General features: G+C 37.7%; 2 protein-coding genes across 2 annotated transcripts; one reads left to right on the top strand and one right to left on the bottom strand.

The window, feature by feature from the left end:
* Window positions 1-5658: 5658 nt before the first annotated feature.
* LOC112188243 (7-deoxyloganetin glucosyltransferase) lies at window positions 5659-7551 on the bottom strand. Its single transcript, XM_024327324.2, has 2 exons — window positions 7012-7551; window positions 5659-6779 (listed from the first exon to the last, which is right to left on the bottom strand). Exons 1-2 carry the CDS (start codon window positions 7535-7537, stop codon window positions 5851-5853), a joined length of 1455 nt encoding a protein of 484 aa, XP_024183092.1. The 5' UTR covers window positions 7538-7551; the 3' UTR covers window positions 5659-5850.
* Window positions 7552-17312: 9761 nt separating this feature from the next.
* Window positions 17313-19615, top strand: LOC112190596 (60S ribosomal protein L7-2). The gene is made up of 7 exons (XM_024330045.2): window positions 17313-17469; window positions 17911-18089; window positions 18198-18295; window positions 18384-18441; window positions 18819-18898; window positions 18974-19076; window positions 19152-19615. The coding sequence occupies exons 2-7, from the start codon at window positions 17913-17915 to the stop codon at window positions 19365-19367; spliced, it is 732 nt and encodes a 243-aa protein (XP_024185813.1). The 5' UTR covers window positions 17313-17469; window positions 17911-17912; the 3' UTR covers window positions 19368-19615.
* The last annotated feature ends 819 nt before the right edge of the window (window positions 19616-20434 follow it).

Genomic DNA, 20434 nt, shown 5'->3' with positions numbered 1-20434 from the left:
ACTATAAACAAAAGGTCCCTAAATGAAATCCCAATAAAACCAAGCATCAAACTTCAAAACTCAAAAGAAAATTGGCAGAATAAGAAACTGAAAAACCAAAAATTTAAATGTCTACCAGTTCCATCATCCTTCAAAATTACATCAAAAAGTCAATGTCTACAAATTATTTAATCATTCAAAATTACATAAAATGCTACTCAATCGTCAATTGTGAATGATTCTGGATGTACTTTTCTTGGACAACACTCTTTGAAACAATTTAGGTGGTCCTAATATATAGAAAACAAATGTCGAACTTTGACGTCAGCATTTCTTTCCCAATTTGGTACAAGATATGGCAAGGGATGTCCAAGAGACAATTTAAGCTATATAAAAAAAAACACAAGATAGTGAGCGTGTGAAAACACAAAAGAAGTTGGACAAAAAAGAAAATGTAGAGTAATGAAATATGACATACATGCACAAAATGGTTTTTGTTCACATGGCCAATTCCAATCTCTTTGAGCTCATCATTACTGAACTGCCCAATCTTGTGTTCTACTAGGGGGAGGAATGTTATGCGTTGCCCTTCTGATAGAAATATTACCACTACACCATAACATGTTGCAATTAAATGCCCCATTTCGGGAAAGTACATCCAATACTTTTCCGTTGCATTTCCAGAGCCATAATGGTTAAGCGTCTGCTTAACCTTCTCAACCTCAGTTCCACCAAAGAGAATTACATACAGTTCTCGCATACTATGCAACTCGTTTAATAAATCCCTACGAACTTTGCGCCAGGATTTCCGACCAAAACCCATTGCTGAAGCCACAACTCTATATCCACAGTTGCCATCAGATTCAACATCATATGCACCTACAATATAAGGCTGCATCCCAACTCAAAATTGCAAATTATATTTATTCGAAAGGGCAAATCTAGTATCTGCTGGGCTCTGTAAAGTGAGCACAAAATTTTTGTTAGGATAAAAAGTGAAATATTAAATGTGCGAGGAAAAAAAAAAAGAAGCCATTTGTACCTTAATTTTAGTTGTACAATCCTTAGGTTTCTTACTTGATGTGGTATTCTGAATTGATATAATAGGACCATGGGGAACATCTTGACCAACTTCATAAACAGTAGGTGCATGTGAGTGACTGTTAGGACCTGAAAGAGTATTTTCAATCTCAAAGCCAGATTGCAAACGACGAGTACTAGTGTCAGTCTTGTGTGGACGCCCTTTCATTTTTGCCCTCTCTACATGTTCTGTTAGAAAAGTACTACCTGGATTCATCAACTCATCAATTTTTATCAATAAATGTTGTCTATCTTCATCATTTTGCTGTTTAATCCATGTCTCTAATCGAAGCATATGTTGTTTTACCGGAACCTTTTCTTCGGTGTCATTATGCATGGCTTGATTGATACCCAACTGTCTCCAATGATTATGAACTGCATCAATATGAATAGGCTAGTTGGAGCGTTTGTACTCTGCAATCTCATGCGCACAAGGTAAACCATGTGTAATGCGTATCACACAACCACAACAAGAGACATCTTTCTTCATTTAATCAGCCCTACAGTTGATGAAATTTAATGAATGAGTTAATTTATGTAATTAAAATGAATATATATAGGAAAAAAAAAAACAAATTACCTATTAGCTTCACACACTATTTTGTTCAAGGCCGTGATAGACACATAACTTATTAACTCCTTCAAGTACTCATGCTTAAAATCATGTTGCAAAAAACACCTACTTTTCTCAAAAGATGCCTTGATATCTGTATGATGCAACTCTATCAATGAGTGTGTATGGTCCCATGAAATATTAAAGTCCAACTGGCTAGAATTCAGTTGCCTCTTTAACTTTGCATGTGCACTTTCCACCCTACTCAAAACAAAAGTCATAGAGTTCACTACGTAAATACTATAGAATTTAAGTGACTTAATATAACAAAAAAATTCACCTAAACATTACCGGTTAGAAGTTGTGGTACCAATATGCATGCAAGTATCTGTCCATGCAACTACAGATCACTCTTTGTAGTTGTCTAACCAAGTTCTCTTTAAGTAATGAAGCTCATCAGGATATGTACTAAATTGAGATTCAAATTCCTTCAGGTTTGCCCAGTACTCACTTTCAGTTGTAGAACCAACAACAGTGTTCCAAGCATTGAGAAACATATTCCACATTTCTGTTATCGCAAACTTTTTCTTGCATTCTTTCATCACGTTTCGGTTGATGTGCTATTTACACAAGAGATGTCGGGAATCAGGAAATATTTTGCTTATACTATTCATTAGTGCTAATTCACGGTCCGTCACAAAAACACTGGGAGTACAATGATCTAGAAGAGTTCTCAACCTACTCAAAGCCCATGTGTAATTGTCTTTTGTCTCTTTTAAGATGTAGACAAATGCAACATTAAAGGTCATCTCAGTGGATGTTACCCCCACAATCTCAAAAAGTAGAAAACTATATCTATTGGTTTTGTAGGTACAATCCATGATAAGTACATGAGGAAACGTACGTAAAATTTGAAGACTATAAGGATGACAGCAAAATATGTCAGTTACAATATTACCTTCGCTCCTATGGTGCTCAATATAATTGTGTTCTGACAACTTCTGTAGCAAACTTTGCATTTGCGATCGTCCGGCCATTAGTTTCATTCTATGCACTTTCGTCACATTATATATCGTCTTCATGATTGTTACATTTTCTGGATCTCGTTTCTTCAAGGCAGTCAAAATGTCCTTCGGTTTCATCAAACTATTTGTCATGTCTACTACCATAACATGTTCTTCCTTAGATAATCTCCCAGCATAAGAATGACCATGAAGATATTGAGAATGAGGATGATTATGTACTCCACATGTCACCTCTAACATCCATTCGTCTCCAACAATATTTATGCCCCTCAATGCGAATGGACACCCACATTTTTTTGTACCACTAGCCCTTGGACGCTCTTTCTTTTTACTAGATCCATAAGCTTTTTCCTTGCTCTCTGCATTAGACTTTTCAGTATTGGTGCTGGATTTCACAACTCGCTTATAGTCACCACCCCGTTCACAACAAAATCTCAATTTAGGTCTTTTTTTCTTATTCCCGACACCTGTATCAGACCTCCTAATGATAATCACCATATTATTCTTCCTGCCAACAGAACGGACCCATTGAAGTAATGCATCTTTACTCTCGAAAATCTGCACAAACCACTTTGGACTTTAATTTGCATATAACACTTGATCCAAGTAAGAAAAAAAAAGGACATAGTCAATAACCAAAATTAAACAAATAAGAAAACAAACAAGAAAACAAGAAAATCATCTTCCAAAGACATGGTAGCATCACTTTCCTTATTCAACAACACTTTTTTCACTTGATGCGTAGTTAGGACGTAGGACTTCCTTCAGTTACAGTAACTAATAATGAGATAACATGCATAGTGCTGGGCATTGAAACCTTTCAATCCATTCAATGTTATCCAGCTTATGAGTAGTGGGATCTATAAAGTATATACTACTTCAACAGGTTTTATCATGTACAATGGTGTGTGCGTCTCCGTCTATGTCTGTGTCTATATATATATATATATATATATATATATAATTTACAGCTTTCAATATACAACTCGTAATAGTATTCATCACTCACCTGATTAGTTGTAAATTGGTTGGTATAGTTTTCTATGGTCTCCAAACTAACTCCACTTTGACTAGATTCATTGTCTTCTTGTTACTGTTCCTGAAGTTAAATAAACTAATTTGATCAATTCCTAGAAGGTAACAATGTATCAATGCTAATTAAGGCATGAAGTAATCAGAAATCAGAAACAAAGCGAGTAAAGTACTTGCTTAATTGCCAGGGCTATACATACTTTAGCTTTACTATTATAGTATTACACTAGGAATAAACCATGTTATATAATTACTATATATATTATAGTATTACACTAGGAATAAACTCTCTGAACACCAAGATATATTGTCTTGGAGGCATAAACCATAGACATTAAACCATTCCATTGTACTACAGTACTATAACAACTTGATCGATCACAATTAATGAAATTGCACTCTACCAACCTTAAAACCATGACAAAGCATGTGCAGGAACCTAATAATTACCTATACATACATATTTGAACAGCCATTCAACAAATCAACAATTACTCAAGTTAAACAAAAATTTGCGCATTGACCTGTTCCTATTGAAAAACAAGAGTAGTTAAAATCTTCATCCATCGTTCCACTTATGCACCCAAAAAATCCCTATTAATCACATGTATAGGGTAACGACATTCATTGAGAGTGGTTAATTGAAGTTTCTTGAGCCATACCTTGTAATCGAGATAGTGAAAAAAAAGAACATAATTAAAACATCTAAACTCATACCTTGTGTGAAGACTCCAAAAGGATGCTTAGCTCAATTACGGCATCATCAATTTCTTCCATAGAATTTGATGTATATTTTAGGGTTTACGTTGTAGGAGAAAGTTTTCTTTTAAGTTGAAGACTCTGTACTGTTTCATGGAGGTAAGAAGAGAATTTTTTTTTCCCTTATTTTTTGTCTTTATTGGTAATTTGACATGGGTTGATAAAGTCAACTATAACTTGAAGAAAAAAAAGAGGTCCAATTGCCAATTTTGGAGGTATGAATAGAAGCTCCCTTCCCCTAATTTTGAGTAAAGTTGATACTCAAAATTTTTACTTACTAGTTTGCATGATCAATAAAACTTTGCCGTTGTTTTCTATAAAAAAAAAAAAAAGTTGAAATTAAGCAATCTCCAGAGATAGCACATTGCCAAGATTGTTACTCAAATTTTTACTTACTAGTTTGCATGATCAATAAAAGTTGTCGTTGTTTTCTTAAATTACTAATTTGCATAATCTTTAATTGTTATGAGGAATTCCCAGCAGGTCACCCTTATTATTACTACTCTCAAGACTAATTAGCAATTGCATATAATAAGAAATTTAATCTAAATACATCAAGACCTTTACTGATCCTATATCAAGGTACTCAATCATAGAAATGACTTGTTGGTTTCATTTAAATTTTTTTTCTAGAGTATTTCATCTACATGCACATTTAGAAAAGAAGAAATATATAATGAACTTAAAACAGTACACGCTTCGATATATAGTCAACTATATTTTCAGTAACTTTGAGTGGTGCAAGACCTTTTTCAACCAAAGCGGGATATTGTTTATAGCCCATGAAGGTGCATGTGCTGCAAATGGAAAATATAGTGCTATAGGCTAGGGATTCCAATTTCTTCAGCAACTTTGGTTGCAAACAGCATGAGACCATCTTAAGCAATGCAAGTCACTGGAGGATTACTAATATTGGTGGAAGTTGCTGCAGTGACATTATTATTGAGTTTTATGACGAGGTCACGAAATGGAGCTAGGAAATTTTTCATGATGGATTCACCAAGTAAACCGAGGTCTTATGGGTAGCATCCCCATCTGAAGCAGGAAGACCATCTGGAATGGTCTTGAACTGAAAGTAAGGTAAGCCATCTAAAGAGTTCGATCCTAGAGATTTGAGAAAGCGTTTGTGGTTGAACACTGTGTTGACATAGGTTATGTGAAAACCTTTATGGTGGAGGAGTTTTAATAATATAAGCTTTGCCTTTATATGGCTTTGAACAGGAATTGGGATACAAACAACATGAGGCTAATTATTAGCTACCTCCTTGGAACTCACTTTCTAATTTCAGTATGGGAAAGAACACACCTATATGGGAAGGAACATTTAGACCAACATGAAACAATCTAAGTAAAGTAAAGATAGGCGCAATTAACATAGCGCAAGCTAGTTTATTGAGTTCATCTGTAACATCTAGCTTCTTCTCATAGTAACATTTGATTCACTAAATTATCCAAGTTTATGGATGAAGAACCATGTGGAGTGGTTGCTTCTTCTGCAAGTAGCTTCCACTCCATCACCTTATTTCTCATTTGTTTACCCTTCTCTCCCTCCATCACCTGTTTAACAAGCTTCTCTATTTCGTCTCTCTTCACTTCATTACTGATGATCTCAATGCCAATTCCCCATTCATTGCAAGCAGACCAGGTATTTGTTTGTTGGTCTGAGCAGACTGGCCAGCACAACATAGGCACTCCTGCAGTCACACTCTCAATCATTGAATTCCAACCGCTGTGTGTTAAAAACCCTCCAACTGCTGGGTGGTTAAGCACTTGCTCTTGTGGGCACCAACTTGCTATTAGACCTCTTTGTTTGGTTTCAGCCACAAACTCTGGTGGCAAAATAGCCGATTCACCAGCAACTGAATCAGGTCTAATTACCCAAAAGAAGGGAAGCTTGGTATTTGCAAGTCCCCAAGCAAACTCTACAAGATTGTTCGATGTCATGATCGTTAAACTGCCGAAGTTCACATAAACAACTGAATTTGGCGCTTTGGAGTTGAGCCATTGGAGGCACTCGGTTTCTTCTTTCCATAGACTGTAACCCATAGGGTTCAAAGGGTGTTCTGGTATCTGATTAAGGAGTAATTGGAGAGGGCCAATGGCATGAACATGTGGATGAAGCGTAGACGAGAGAGATTCCAAAACATGATGCTCCAATGCATCATAAGTATGAAGAACAACAGCTTCAGCTTTTTGAACTCCTTCAATTGCTTCCAAGCAGTGGTTCCAGAAGCCGTCATCAGGATTTGTGACTTGAAAGTTGGTCGGGAGATCCCTTAATCGGATATCTTTCAGTCCTGGAATCCAATCTATGACCTTGTCCAAATACCCGTTTGTGAAACAGCTCTCGTCTATATGTTAAAAATAAAAATAAATAAATAAATAAATAAAAAGAGAGAGAGAGGAAGAAATTAGCTAGCTACTAGTTAAAGTCAAAGCATGCAGCTGTTATTCCAAATCCTAGGATGTCATCCTGCGCTAGAGTGCAACATATGTTGCGATTATAAAATAACACAGCGGAAGGAGTGAAGATAACAAACTGGAAGTAGAAATAATCATAAAATTATTAAAACCATTTCTCACCTTTGAGTGGTGCTAATCCTTTTTCCATCAAAGCGGGATATTGTGCAAATCCCATGAAGCTGCTTGCAGCAACAGGAAAGAAGAGTGTAACAGGGATTCGATTTGTTTCTGCTGCTCTGAAGACAAAGGGATTCCAACCGTCTGCTATTATCCGAGTCACCGGAGGATTAGTACTGTGGGAAGTAATTGCAGTTTCATTGAGTTTCTTGAGGAGGTCTTGAAACGGAGCTAAGAAATTTTTCCTGACAGCACCACAAAGCAAATAGACGTCTTGATTCACACATTCATCTGAACTTGGAAGGCCATCTGGAATGGTTTCGAACCGAAAATCAGGCAAGCCATCAAGGGAGTTAGGTCCTAGAGATTGAAGAAAGCGTTTATGGTTGAACAGTGTGTTGACAAAGGTTATATGAAGACCTCTGTGGTGGAGGAGTTTTGCTAGTTTGAGCATTGCCTTTATATGGCTTTGAAACGGCATTGGAATGCATACTGCATGAGGCCTTTTAGCTACTTCCTTGAAACTCATCTTATGCTGTTTGTATGAATGTGCGCAATACAGGAAAATGTATAGTTTTATACTGATAACAACGCCGAATGGTCTTTGTTTGTTTGTAATATATTTAGTTATTTACCTATCAAATCTGGAGCAGGTTAAAATCGAATCTTGAAGAGCCTCAAAAATCCACAGCAACAGCAACAGGTCCAATTTGAGGCACCAATAATTAATGTCAAAAAAGAAAATGTAGAGGCCCAAGTCAAGGCGAGCTAACCAAGTAAAAGACAATCTTGTCTGTTTGGTACGTAGGTCATCACCAACATCCAAACCCTTTCTTTATTTTATTTTATTTTATTTTATTTTATATATATATATATATATATATATATATATATATAATTACAAGTTTGATTATGAAATGAAGGGATAAGAGTCAGTAAATTTGCAGCCTCCACAAAAGTGGGCTAATATCACCATTCATATATATGACTATAATTGCAAGTGCTTAAAAAACTTGATGCATAGAACAAACTATTGTTCAATATAACCTAGTTTCTAGCTTCATGTTATAGCTTATATGTTTTACCGTGACAATTGATCTTTAGTTTATGAGCTCAAACCAGCCTTTACTATGTAGTTAATGTGAATGATAATTGTTTGTTTTAAGTTTCTTGCCGAAATTTTTTTCATTTAAAGTGGATACTTTCTAAGTGTGTTATTTGCTTTTAAGAGATAGATATGAACGTTGTACACTATACTTGCAGTTCAATGACCAGAGAAGATCGATAAATGAGAGCAATATCTAATTTTATAAGAAAGAAGACGGTCATCAACTTGAAAATTAAGTTTCCTTTGGATTCTTCTAGTCTAGGAGGAATTGTATTTAAATGTTTTGATATTCAAAATAATCAAGTTTTCCATGCTAATTTATTTTTAAATGAAATATATTGAATAATATTGTTTAAGTCACCAATGAAAAATATAGCGAGTGTTGGTCTCATTGTCTGACCACATGAGCTAGGCACCAAGATTTTATTGGTGAGAATCACGCCTCCAAAGGACAGCAACAAGAAAATAGTATGTAAGCCGCAGCTATTGACTTTACTGACCAATCTTTGGTGTCCAGTTGTCCACTAGCCTAGTAGAAACCATTACTGATGGTGTGGTAAGCCCAGTGTTGTATTAGCGAACGCAAGCCTTACCATCTTGGCCTCAAGTATCTTCCTTACTGATTCTAACTTTGATGGTTCGTCGATGGTCGTTTGGGACGACCTAAAGGCTTGCTCTCACTCATAGGCCAACCCTGAAGTTAAACACGGACGCTTGCTTGCAAGCATGCCGATGGAATAACGCACAATTGATTCCCAGTCCTGCACCATCGGCATATTTGTCACTAGGCTCGGGACAACCTACCATTAGTATTAATTGACATATATCTCTTTCTTTAGTAGCAAGCCTTAGCTCGTAACCGACGTGATTGACTTCAAAGACACTTGACGACCTATCAAAACTCTGATAACAAATAAAACATGTCTAAGATCCAATGAATTAATGCAATCAAACAACTAACACATCGCAACTATCCTACATCATCGACCTTGACTAGAGAGTACTAGAGCAGCAAACCCTTATCTACAACGGAAGGAAAACAAAGCCAAAAGTAGAAAAGAATACAATTTAGGGTTAATTCGATGATAATATTCATCCCACAATGGGGGTATATATACAAGTACAAAAGAGTAGTCTAACTCTAATAGGAAACAATCTTTCCATAATTATAGGATTTTCTATAATTACAAGATATCCTAATTAAATAAGAATTTTAATTACATACGGATTTGCAGCGATTCTACACTCTCCCTCAAGTTGGTGCATAGTAGGGGTGGGCGTCCGGACCCGAAAGACCGAGAACCCGACCCGAATAGAGGAAAAAAGCCCGATTCGGTTCGGTTTTAGAATTGAAATTTTCGGTTCGGTCTAAAGCTCGACCCGAATTCATATAATCGGTTCGGTCTCGGGTTTCATATTTTCAGGGCCCGAAAGCCCGAACCGACCCGAATACTGTAGCAGTTGCCACATGTCAGTCCATAATTGGGTGTTATAATAATAAGTTAAATATTAAAAAAAAAAATTAAACAACCCTAAAGGAGTAAAGGCTACACTCCTCCAGTCGACTAACTCGACCTCAGCCTCCCTCTCTTTGGCTCTTTGCTTGTCGATACCATCTCAGATTCTCAGTCTAAGCCCCAAATTTCAGAAATTGATAAACCTTCATTGAAATCTGAAATCTCCCTTTCACTCTCTCAGTCCCTCCCTCACCCTTCTCTGAGTTGTCTATCTCTCTCTCTCTCAGTCTCTCCTCCCTCACCCTTCAATTTCTGCTTAAATCGAAACAAGAACAAGATCTGTGGGCATTTGGCTGCTCAATTTTTCGTCACAGTCACTGTTACAGCTCTCGATTTCGCCGTCGCCGACTTGGGGCAAGTCCGAGCCTCAGATGTGGGATTTTGGAAAAAGCTTGTTTCTTTGGGTTTTCTGGGTCTGATTTGAGCTCGCCAGGTAAGCCCCCCCAGTCATCTCTGATTATGTGTTTTTATATTGGGTTAGAGAGCAAGAGAGCCTCACACTGCAACTTGAGCGCCAGTGAGTGAGTGAGTAATGGTCTTTGTATTCCTCTCTCAAAGTATATACATTTAGATTGTTTTGATTGTGAATGTTGATGAAAGGTCTGAACTTTGGTCAATTGGAGTTGGGTTTTTGTTGGAAATTGAAGATCAATGTTCTATGTTGATAGAACGTAGAAATAGCGTTTTGGGTTTTGTCTTGAAAGTTCTGAATGTTTCTAGAACACCCTTTTGGTTGTTGTGTTTGTGATCAGAGGTGGAACATGTGTGAAAATAATTGTGGTGAAAAGACGGAACTTTTTTTTTCCAATTTGAGTTGGGTTGTGTTAGAAATTGGAGATCAATTTGATTAAGTGAGCACGTGATGGTCCTTTTTCCTTCTCAAGTCCATTCATTTCTATGTATGTCTGAGTCTGTGATTATTTTTGATTGTGAATGTTGATGAAAGGGATGAACTTTTTTTTTTTTTTTCAATTTGAGTTGGGTTTTGATAGAAATTGAAGGTTGGTTTGAGTAAGGTTGATCAGGTTGGCAATAGTGGTCTGGGTTTTAATTTTGAGTTTCTATATGTTTCTAGAACACCCTTTGATTGTTGTGTTTGTGATCAAAGCTGGGTATGGAGGGAGAATATTATAGTTATGTTAATGAGTTTATTTCACAGCATTATAATTTGATATGCATTCCAATCTTCCAGGTACCAAAACTGACAAAACAGGCAAAACAGGCAGAACTGACATTTTGGGCCAAAAAAACCCGAAAACCGAACCGGACCGAATGGGTTCGGGTTCTGTCGGTTTTCAGTTTACAAAAAGCCCGAACCGGCCCGAACCGAAAGTTTCGGGTTCGGTCTCGGTCTCACTGATTTTCGGGCCCGGCCCGACCCGAGCCCAGCCCTAGTGCATAGATGTCTATCATGCCCAACTTGTCAGTCGAGCTGTCGAATATTTTCCTGAACACTCCTTTAGTGAGAACATCAGCTAATTGCTCCTCTGAGTTTACAAATGGAAAGCGAATAACCTTTCTGTCAATATTTTCTTTAATAAAATGACGGTCAACCTCCACATGCTTTGTTCTATCATGCTGAACTTGAGTATGTGCAATCTCAATGGCACCTATATTATCACAATGCAAATCCATAGGCCTTTTAAGCTTGTAACCCAGGTCTTTCAGGACATTACGGATCCATAACATTTCACAGACTCTATGTGCCATACCTCAAAATCAGCTTCTGCAATTGATCTAGCAACGACTTTCTGCTTTCTGCTACGCCAAGTGACAAGGTTCCATCCAACAAAAGTAAAGTACCCAGATGTAGAACGTCTGTCAGTTTTGTCACCAGCCCAATCTGCATATGTATATCCAACAACTTCTAATTCATCTTTTTTCTCAAATAGTAACCCTTTACCTAGCACCATCTTCAAGTACCTCAAAATACGAAAGACTGCATCCATATGCTCTTCACTAAGACAATGCATAAACTGGCTAACAACATTCACAGCATAAGCAATATCTGGTCTAGTATGTGAAAGATAAATCAACCTTCCTGCAAGATGTTGATACATCCCTTTATCAGTTGGAACTTTAGCAGGATAAATAGCAAGTCTGTGATTCATCTTAATAGGCGTCTCCATTGGTCTACAGTCCAGCATCCCAGTTTCAGCAAGTAAATCAAGGACATACTTCATTTGTGAAAGAAAAATCCCCTTCTTAGACCTTGCAACTTCAATACCCAAAAAATACTTAAGTTGTCCCAGATCCTTCATTTCAAACTCCTTTGACAGATACTTTTGCAATTCATTCATCTCTTTTGGATCATCCCCTGTAACAATCATGTCATCAACATACACAATAAGAGTTGTAATCTTACCATTCTTGCGTTTGATAAACAAGGTATCGTCATAATTGCTCTATTTGTACCCAAAGGCTTTCATGGACTTTGAAAACCTTCCAAACCAAGCTCTTGGAGATTGCTTCAGGCCATACAAAGATTTCTTCAATTTACACACCTTGCTAATGTCACTTGGGTGATTCTTAACACCTAGGGGCACATCCATGTATACTTCTTCCTCCAAATTCCCATTAAGAAACGCATTCTTCACATCAAACTGGTGCAATGGCCAATCTTTGTTTGCTGCAAGTGAGATTAGAATTCAGACAGTATTGATCTTTGCTACATGTGCAAAAGTTTCCTCATAATCAATCCCATAGAGTTGTGTATATCCCTTGGCAACCGACCCCGCCTTGTATCTATCAATAGTTCCATCAGCATTAACCTTCACAGTAAACACCCAATGACATCCTACAGTCTTCTTCCCAGCCGGCAGAGGTACTAACTCCCATGTTGCATTCTTTTGAAGAGCTTCTAATTCTTCATTCATTGCCTTTGTCCATTTTGGATCTATCAATGCATCCTGCACGTTACTAGGAATAGATACAGTAGATAATTGATCAACAACAAGTACACATGACCCAGAAAACCTATGGTTAGACATGTAATTAGCTACAGGATATTTAGCTTTGGCTTTGATGTCTGGCTCATATTGTTTCTTAGGAATACCCTTGGTAATCCTTTGTGATTTCCTAGAATCAATATTATCTACCCCAGATAATTCATTCGAAATTAAAGGTACTTGAGGAGGAACAGCGGATTCTTCAGTTAATGATGTAGAGAGGGGGAAAAACTCTGAGATATGAGAACTCTGAATTATATTCTCTTCATTTAGGTGTATCACAGTTGGGCTGGTCAATGGGTAATTGGTTAGCTTGTGACGTTTCATATATTCTAAGACGCATTGAAGCGTCGTTGTCACTTTGAGGATGCATACTGACGTCGTTGTCACTTTGGGGATGCAAGTTGACGTCGTTATCACTTTGGGGATGCAAGCTGACTTCTTGGCGTGATGCGTCTATCTTGTTTGACAGATCATGACGTCGGCTCTGTTCAAGGGATGGTCCTACACCGCATTTGTCCTGGTAAGTTGGGGACCCCACTGGTCCACCGCCAATAGATTCAATATCCCCAGATTCTTTTACTTTTTCATTTCCTACTGTCCCAATTTCAGTTTCATTGTCAACTGGTGCTGGAGAATTCCCAACTCCAAATCTCGATTCCAACGCTTCTAATTCTTCAAATTCAAATAAATCTCGAGGATTTCCTTCACAACCTCTCTCCCCCTGAAGGGAAGACTCCGAAACTCCCCCTGAATAATAAGGCTCGGATTCACTAAAAGCAACATTAAGAGAGACATGTATAGTGTCATTAAGAGGATCTTAACATCGATAACCCTTCTGGAATTCAGCATAACCAACAAATATACACTTACGGGCACGGGGATCAAGCTTGCTGCATTGAGGCTTGGGAATATGAACATAAGCTGTGCACCCAAATACCTGGGGCTCCAAATTAGGCATAGAATGGATGGTCCAAAGTGTATGAAGCTTCTGATGAGGATTCTGAAACTCAATCACCCGTGAAGGAGTACGATTGATAAGATATGCTGCTGATTTCACTGCTTCTCCCCAATAGGACCGAGGTACATTCATGCCAAACAAGGAAGCACGAACAACTTCCATCAACTGCATGTTCTTCTGTTCTGCTAAACCATTCTGTTGAGGAGTATAAGAATTGGAGGTTTGATGACTAATTCCATTTGACCGGCAAAACTCAATCATAGGGCCATTCACAAACTCTCCACTATTGTCAAACTAAAACACTCTGATGGATTGTTGATACTGAGTTGCCACCATTTTGTGAAATTCGGTAAACATCCCAAATACATCACTCTTATTCTTCAGTAATGACACCCATGTCATGCGAGTGCAATTATCAATAAACGTTACAAAATACCGAGCTCCAAAAAGATAAGGAATTTTCGCAGGACCTTAGAAATCAGAGTGAATCTTCATGAAAAGAACAAGACTTTTATTAAGACTTGGTGAATATGAACTACGGTGACTCTTGGCCAATTCACAAATGTCACAATGGAAATCCAAATCACTGACGACTAAAAACAAATGAGGTTGCAGCTTCTTAAGATAACTAAAAGATAGGTGACCTAAATGGCGATGCCATTACCATAGAGCTTCCTTCGCATTCTCTACCCCGTTGATTTGATTAGCTTGTCCCAAAAGATGCTTCTATTTCTCTTAAGTCTCTATCAGATCCAGGTAGTATAATTTCCCCCTTCTAACACCATAACCAAGAATCCGCCGAGTCAGAATGTCTTGAAACACACAGAAAGATTAATAGAAGGTCACAATACATGCAAGAGCTAAAATCATTTGACCAACAGACAGGAGATTATAAGCTAGTGATGGAACAACTAAGACATATTCAAGGGTTAAGGTATCATATAAAGCAATAGAACCTTCTCCAGTGACCAGAGTTGGAGTACCATCAGCAGTAGAGGCAACATTTTGAGGGGAACGTCTAAGGTTTTTCACATGACTAGGGTCATTGGTCATATGGTCAAATGCGCCTGTATCAATTATCCATGTACTATTAAAAGTAACCTTACCCTTCATACCTGACTGTGCTACATTAGCGGAGGCATTGTCTAGGTAAACTTCCTCTGTAGTAGCAATAACGGCCTTGCCCAGATTTTTTTGCGGTTTCTTGGTGAAGTCCCACCAATCAGGGTAACCAATCACTTCATAGCACCGTTCCTTGCTATGACCTAATTCCCCATAGATAATGCACTTTTTGTTTGCATATGGATTTGGTTTACCTAAAGGACAGTGTGGAGAAGGTCCTGAGAAGCCTAGAGGAGGACCCTGTTTGAGTTGAGCCATAATAGAAAATTTGGTAGTTACCAAATGCCCTATAGCCTATTTTTCTTATTGCACCATTGAGGAATTCAAGATTTTCGCAGGATTTGATTTTCTAAGGTTTCAAGATGGATATGAATGTTTTGAAAAAAAAAGTTTTTTTGTTTGTATTCTTTTTCCGAAAAAAGGTAGGGTGATAGTGGTTTGAAATTCAGGGATGGTTTGATTTTAACGGTGGTGGTACGCAACAGTTTGTGGTGTTCTTCATAATTCAAGATTCAAAGGATGCAGCATAAGTTCAAAGGTTGAACCTGCTCTAATACCAAGTAGAAAAGAATACTTCAATTCAGGGTTAATTCGATGATAATATTCATCCCACAATGGGGGTATATATACAAGTACAGAGGAGTACGTAGTCTAACTCTAATAGGAAACAATCTTTCCATAATTACAAGATTTTCTATAATTACAAGATATCCTAATTAAATAAGAATCCTAATTATATACAGATTTACAGCGATTCTACACCAACGCGAGAGCTTGACGAAAGATTGGTCATTTCAAGATTTCAATGAAGTTGCCTTTGAAGATATTTTAGTGAAGCTATCATTGAAGAGAGCACAGGCTACTAGTAATATTGAATGTGTTTGAGTTAATATGGCTTCATGTTAAAGTATCTTTAGTAAGGTTGGTAATTTTGTTAGTCAAATTTTAGTCAAAATAGTTAAAAAGTTATTTTATTTGATCACTTTTAAATGACTGAAAAACCGGAAGGAACTGATCCGGTCTGGGCTGGGTTTTACACTAAAAATGACTGCTTTCGGTCTGATTCGGTCCCAATACTCATACTTGCCGGTCCGATCCCGATTCTGGATTTTAAAATGTGTAAAAACCCGTTGGGCCCAAATACTTCATTAAAATATCAAATATGTATATGTTTTTTTATTTATTATGCCTCATTCTTTAATCTTTTTAATTTTTTTATCAATCATCCGGTCTCCTCTTTATCTCATTCTTCTTCACTTTTCCTCATTCTTTGTCTTCTTCCTCATCTGTCTCTTCCCTCAGTTCGGTAGTTCCTCAGTTCCTCCCCACTAGTTCCTCTACTCAGTTCCTCAATGCACAGTGCCTACTTCCCCAAACGCATCTTGATCTCCTCCACATTAGCCACGCTTTTAACGGCGCCGACCAAGTGGATCCACGTCGCCGGAGCTCGCTTCTCCTGCTAAATCTAGAGATTTAGATCAATGGCTTTTCTTCCTAGTGCAGCAACCCTATCAAAGCCGCAACCTTTTCTCTCTCTCTCTCTGTCCCTAGTTGATCAGATTCCAAAACCAGCTTCCAAGTTGAAGGTCTGCTTCTGGGGGTGATGAGCTCCGGCTGTCTCGACTGATGTCCGAAATCGAAAGCCAGGAGAAACCGGACCGTATTGTCTCGGTCCGGGTTTAGGCCGGTTTCGGTACTCTACATGTTCAAAACAGGCTCGAAGTTGCTCTGTCGATCTTGGTCCCTGGAAATTCAATGCCAATCTGGGACCGTGCCCAGCCCTAGTTATCTCTATTTTAGTTAGTTTTGTGTTCACATCATTAAACAATGAAAAAAGTAAAAATATTTTAAATTAACAAAAAATAATAGAGAGTTTTTTTAATTTATTTTTTATCACTTTGGATATTTAGGAGTCATATAGCTCAAAAATAATACTCATCCACTAGTCTCCTAAGTGGTGATCAACCAAGGACCATCTCCATCTATGACTAGTTAGGCAATCGAAGAGACAGATCCATTATAAAAGTATAATGAAAAGCAAGTCACCACTAAAGTATAATGAAAGTAATCGACGGTTGAAATCACCATTAAAGGTGTTGCACAACACTTGCACATGAAGAAAAGTGATGTAGACGGCTAGGATTGGTGTCGTCAATAGTCATCAATCTTAATCGTGCGGTGGCGATGCTGTTATGCTGTAAACTTTGCCTCGTTCAAGAGCTTAACTAAAAAAGAAAAAAAAAATTGTAAAATTATCGTTAAAATTAATTCATTTAATCTCTTAAAATGTAGTTAGATGTGAAAAATCAAATTTATTTTTATTTTTTAATACACAAGAATAAAATATAAAACAGAACAATGACAACAAACTATTTTGTTGATTCAAATGATATGCTAGAGACACTAAAAATGAGAGACAATTAAACGAAAAAAAAAAAATCTTCCATGCCATGATGATGGCTTAATTTATCAACAACAAAATTTGCCTCCAAATTAATGTGTATAGTGAAATCAAACTCGGCCAATGTCCACAATTGCAACTAAAGTTTGGGCTAGAATATTATAAAACAAAAGTTTAGTAACCAAATTCTCAACTTAATTACGCAATTAGCCCAACCCAGTTCACTACCAAATTTTAACCCCAAAATGAACGGACGATACGTTTCGCCATTCCCTACTAAAATCCTGACCGTCAACGAAACGCAAACAAATACTACAAAACCCTAAACTTTCACTCGTAACATTCTTAGCCCGCCGATAAAGCCCTCAACCCTCACCATTCGAAGCCGCGGCGACCTCAGCTCGGTGAGTGCCAATCTCTCTCTTCATTTCGATTTCATGCCATTCAATCTTCAAATCGACAGCTTCAAGCAACTTGTTCTTGCAATTTTGGATCTGTTTATGATTTAGAGCTTTGTTTTGATTCGCGTATTTGAAATTTTTGGGGAGAAAGTTGGTTTCTTTTATGAATCAAGTGAGGTTCCTAGGGTTCTTCACTGAAGAGATTGATATCTTTCCTTATTTATGTATGGTCTGGTGTTACACTGAATTGAAGTGAGTCCATCGTATATACTCTTTAGCTTCATTCATTTTTGGTGTTTTTGTTTCAATATTTTGAACCACCCTTTTGATTAGGGTGTGTGAAACAAACACTGTCCTCAGAGATGTTGTTTTGAGTAGTGGGTTTGCATTGAAATTAGGTTTGTAGTGAAAGTACATTCGTTTGACTGCTATCGACATTTGCAGAGATGGGTGAAGCAGTCAAGGTTGTGGTTCCAGAGTCTGTCCTAAAGAAGAGGAAGAGAGAGGAGGAATGGGCCTTGGCAAAGAAGCAGGGGCTAGAAGCTGCCAAGAAATTGAACTCTGAGAATAGGAAGCTTATTTACAACAAATCCAAACAGTACACCAAGGAGTACGCAGAGAAGGTGCATCTTGTTTGGTTTATTATATTAATTTTCACTCTGCTTTCTTGAATTGATTTGCCCTTTATGTTTAGTCTTCATGTTAACATACTACTTATGTGCATTGTATAGGACAATGAATTGGTCCGGTTGAAGCGTGAAGCAAGGCTGAAAGGAGGATTCTATGTCGAGCCAGAGTCTAAGCTCTTGTTTATCATTCGTATCCGTGGGTAGGTCATGATGCTTACTGTTTATATATTGAGATCTTTATAGTTCTGGTTCTTTTCCTTATACTTTTATTTTTTTATTTATTTTCAGTATCAATGCCATTGATCCAAAGACAAAGAAGATCTTGCAGCTTTTGCGTTTGAGACAGGTAATTCTCATACCTTTGGAAATATTGATGGTTACCTCCATTGTAGCCGTGTTGTTTGTTTGGTAGTTGATTGGAATCTGCTATTCCTTCATGGTAGAAGTTGAAAATGCATCTAGGGGTATGAAGATAAGAATTTGTTATTTTTAGTGCGCTTGATGTATTTAAGCATTGTCTAGTTTGAGATTCTCACTTTTATATAGGCATGCATGTTTTCATGCACTTTAATTTCTGGAGAAGTGTTAATCTCTGTGCTCATGGGTTCAGCAGACTGATAATTCATAAAATACAATGTATTTCTTTATTCAGTGACTGTCCAATGAAGATTGTCTGAAACATTAGCTTGAACAATATTGTCTATTCTTTGTTTTCTGAAACAGATATTCAATGGTGTCTTCCTGAAAGTAAACAAGGCCACCTTGAACATGCTTCACAGGGTTGAGCCATATGTCACTTATGGGTGTGTACATCTAAACCCTCTTTTTTTACCTGTAAACATATAAATGTATGGCTAATAGGAGTTGCATGATTTCAGATACCCCAACTTGAAGAGTGTCAAGGAATTGATTTACAAGAGGGGTTATGGCAAGTTGAACAAGCAGAGAATTGCCTTGACTGATAACTCTGTTGTTGAACAGGTTTGTGAAGCTTGTTGCTAGTAATGTTGCTAGAAATTTCTGCTGTTATTCTAACATGTTTTGGAACTCTCACAGGGTTTGGGCAAGCATGGCATTATCTGCACTGAGGATCTTATTCACGAGATCTTGACAGTTGGACCTCATTTTAAGGAGGCCAACAACTTTCTGTGGCCATTTAAGCTCAAGGCACCATTGGGTGGTCTTAAGAAGAAGAGGAACCATTATGTTGAAGGTGGAGATGCTGGAAACCGTGAGAACTACATCAATGAGCTTATTAGGAGAATGAACTAGGTCGGGGCTTTTCTTGGTCAATTCTGTTTTTCAAGGACTTTCTTTGTCACTAGACTAGAGTGAAGAATCTTAGAATTTTTATCTATGGAATTGAATGCGTTTTATCTTTAAAGTTGTTGAAGAAATGTTATGATGTTGGAAAGTTTAATCACTTCCCTTTTGAGAACAATGCTACAAAGTTTTGCTTTCATAATAGTGTACTGTGCTGTGAATTAATGATTTAGTTTTGTTCCTTCCAAGATGCAAAATTATATATTCTTGGCTTTTACTTCATAACTTTGCTTCTGTATGCTACTTCTTGCTTTGTACCTCACAGGCTCACACCATGTTAACTTTTGAAGTACGGAAAATACCAATAAAGGCTACAATTCATCATAAATATAATCTGTATCTTGAGGCACCGAGTTGATAAAGATTGATGCAGAGCCCCTTAAAACTCTTCCAGTCCAGGTTATTCTCATGTAGAAAACAGTGACCAGCTGTTCATAAAATGAATCTTCCAAGATGAACCAGCAGTCATGCAGCACTTGGGCATAGTGTTCAAGCAATAGTCGTCCACGGATCTCAAGTGCAGAGTTCTGCACTGGGATGTAGTTCGACCGGTCATTAAAACCTTCGAAAGCAGCACATACAACAAGCCCTCTCCACTTATCATCATCACACAATTTTGAGGGCAGTTTCATTCCCACCCTGGCTGGGCGTGGACCACGGTAAGCTTGTATCATAGGAGAAGCAAATGTTGGATGCGCAGGATGGAAGGATTAAAACTCTTTTAAGACCAGAAATTTTATGACACCCCCCCCCACAAACAAAAGAAACACCCACCCACCCAAAACAACAGACTGGAAGTGGCCGCCTTGGAACATTGAAGCAACAACTGGAGGCGTCTTTTCCACTGTTTTGAACCATAGCTTCCGTAAAATTGAGTTTCAGCCGTTGTATGTACATGATCAGAAGCTAATCTTGACATATTCTCGTTATTGATGAAGGACCAAAGGAGGAGTTTGTTCTGCTAGTACTAGTGGAGTACTCCTGCAAAAGCCAGTTCATGATGCTATAAGTAACTG

Source organism: Rosa chinensis, chromosome 2 (assembly GCF_002994745.2).
Source record: "Rosa chinensis cultivar Old Blush chromosome 2, RchiOBHm-V2, whole genome shotgun sequence".
NCBI classification, from domain to species: Eukaryota; Viridiplantae; Streptophyta; class Magnoliopsida; order Rosales; family Rosaceae; genus Rosa; species Rosa chinensis.
Note: the sequence above shows the minus strand (reverse complement) of the source record. Positions and strands in the feature narration are given on the sequence as shown.

Bases quoted from the DNA above. Each gene is read 5' to 3' on its own strand.
- LOC112190596 (XM_024330045.2), top strand. From the start codon at position 17,913: ATGGGTGAAGCAGTCAAGGTTGTGGTTCCAGAGTCTGTCCTAAAGAAG. The intron at 18,296-18,383 runs GTAGGTCATGAT...ATTTATTTTCAG, and splicing joins TTTATCATTCGTATCCGTGG to TATCAATGCCATTGATCCAA. The intron at 19,077-19,151 runs GTTTGTGAAGCT...GAACTCTCACAG, and splicing joins ATAACTCTGTTGTTGAACAG to GGTTTGGGCAAGCATGGCAT.
- LOC112188243 (XM_024327324.2), bottom strand. From the start codon at position 7,537: ATGAGTTTCAAGGAAGTAGCTAAAAGGCCTCATGCAGTATGCATTCCA. The intron at 6,780-7,011 runs GTGAGAAATGGT...TTTAACATATAG, and splicing joins AGGATTAGCACCACTCAAAG to ACGAGAGCTGTTTCACAAAC.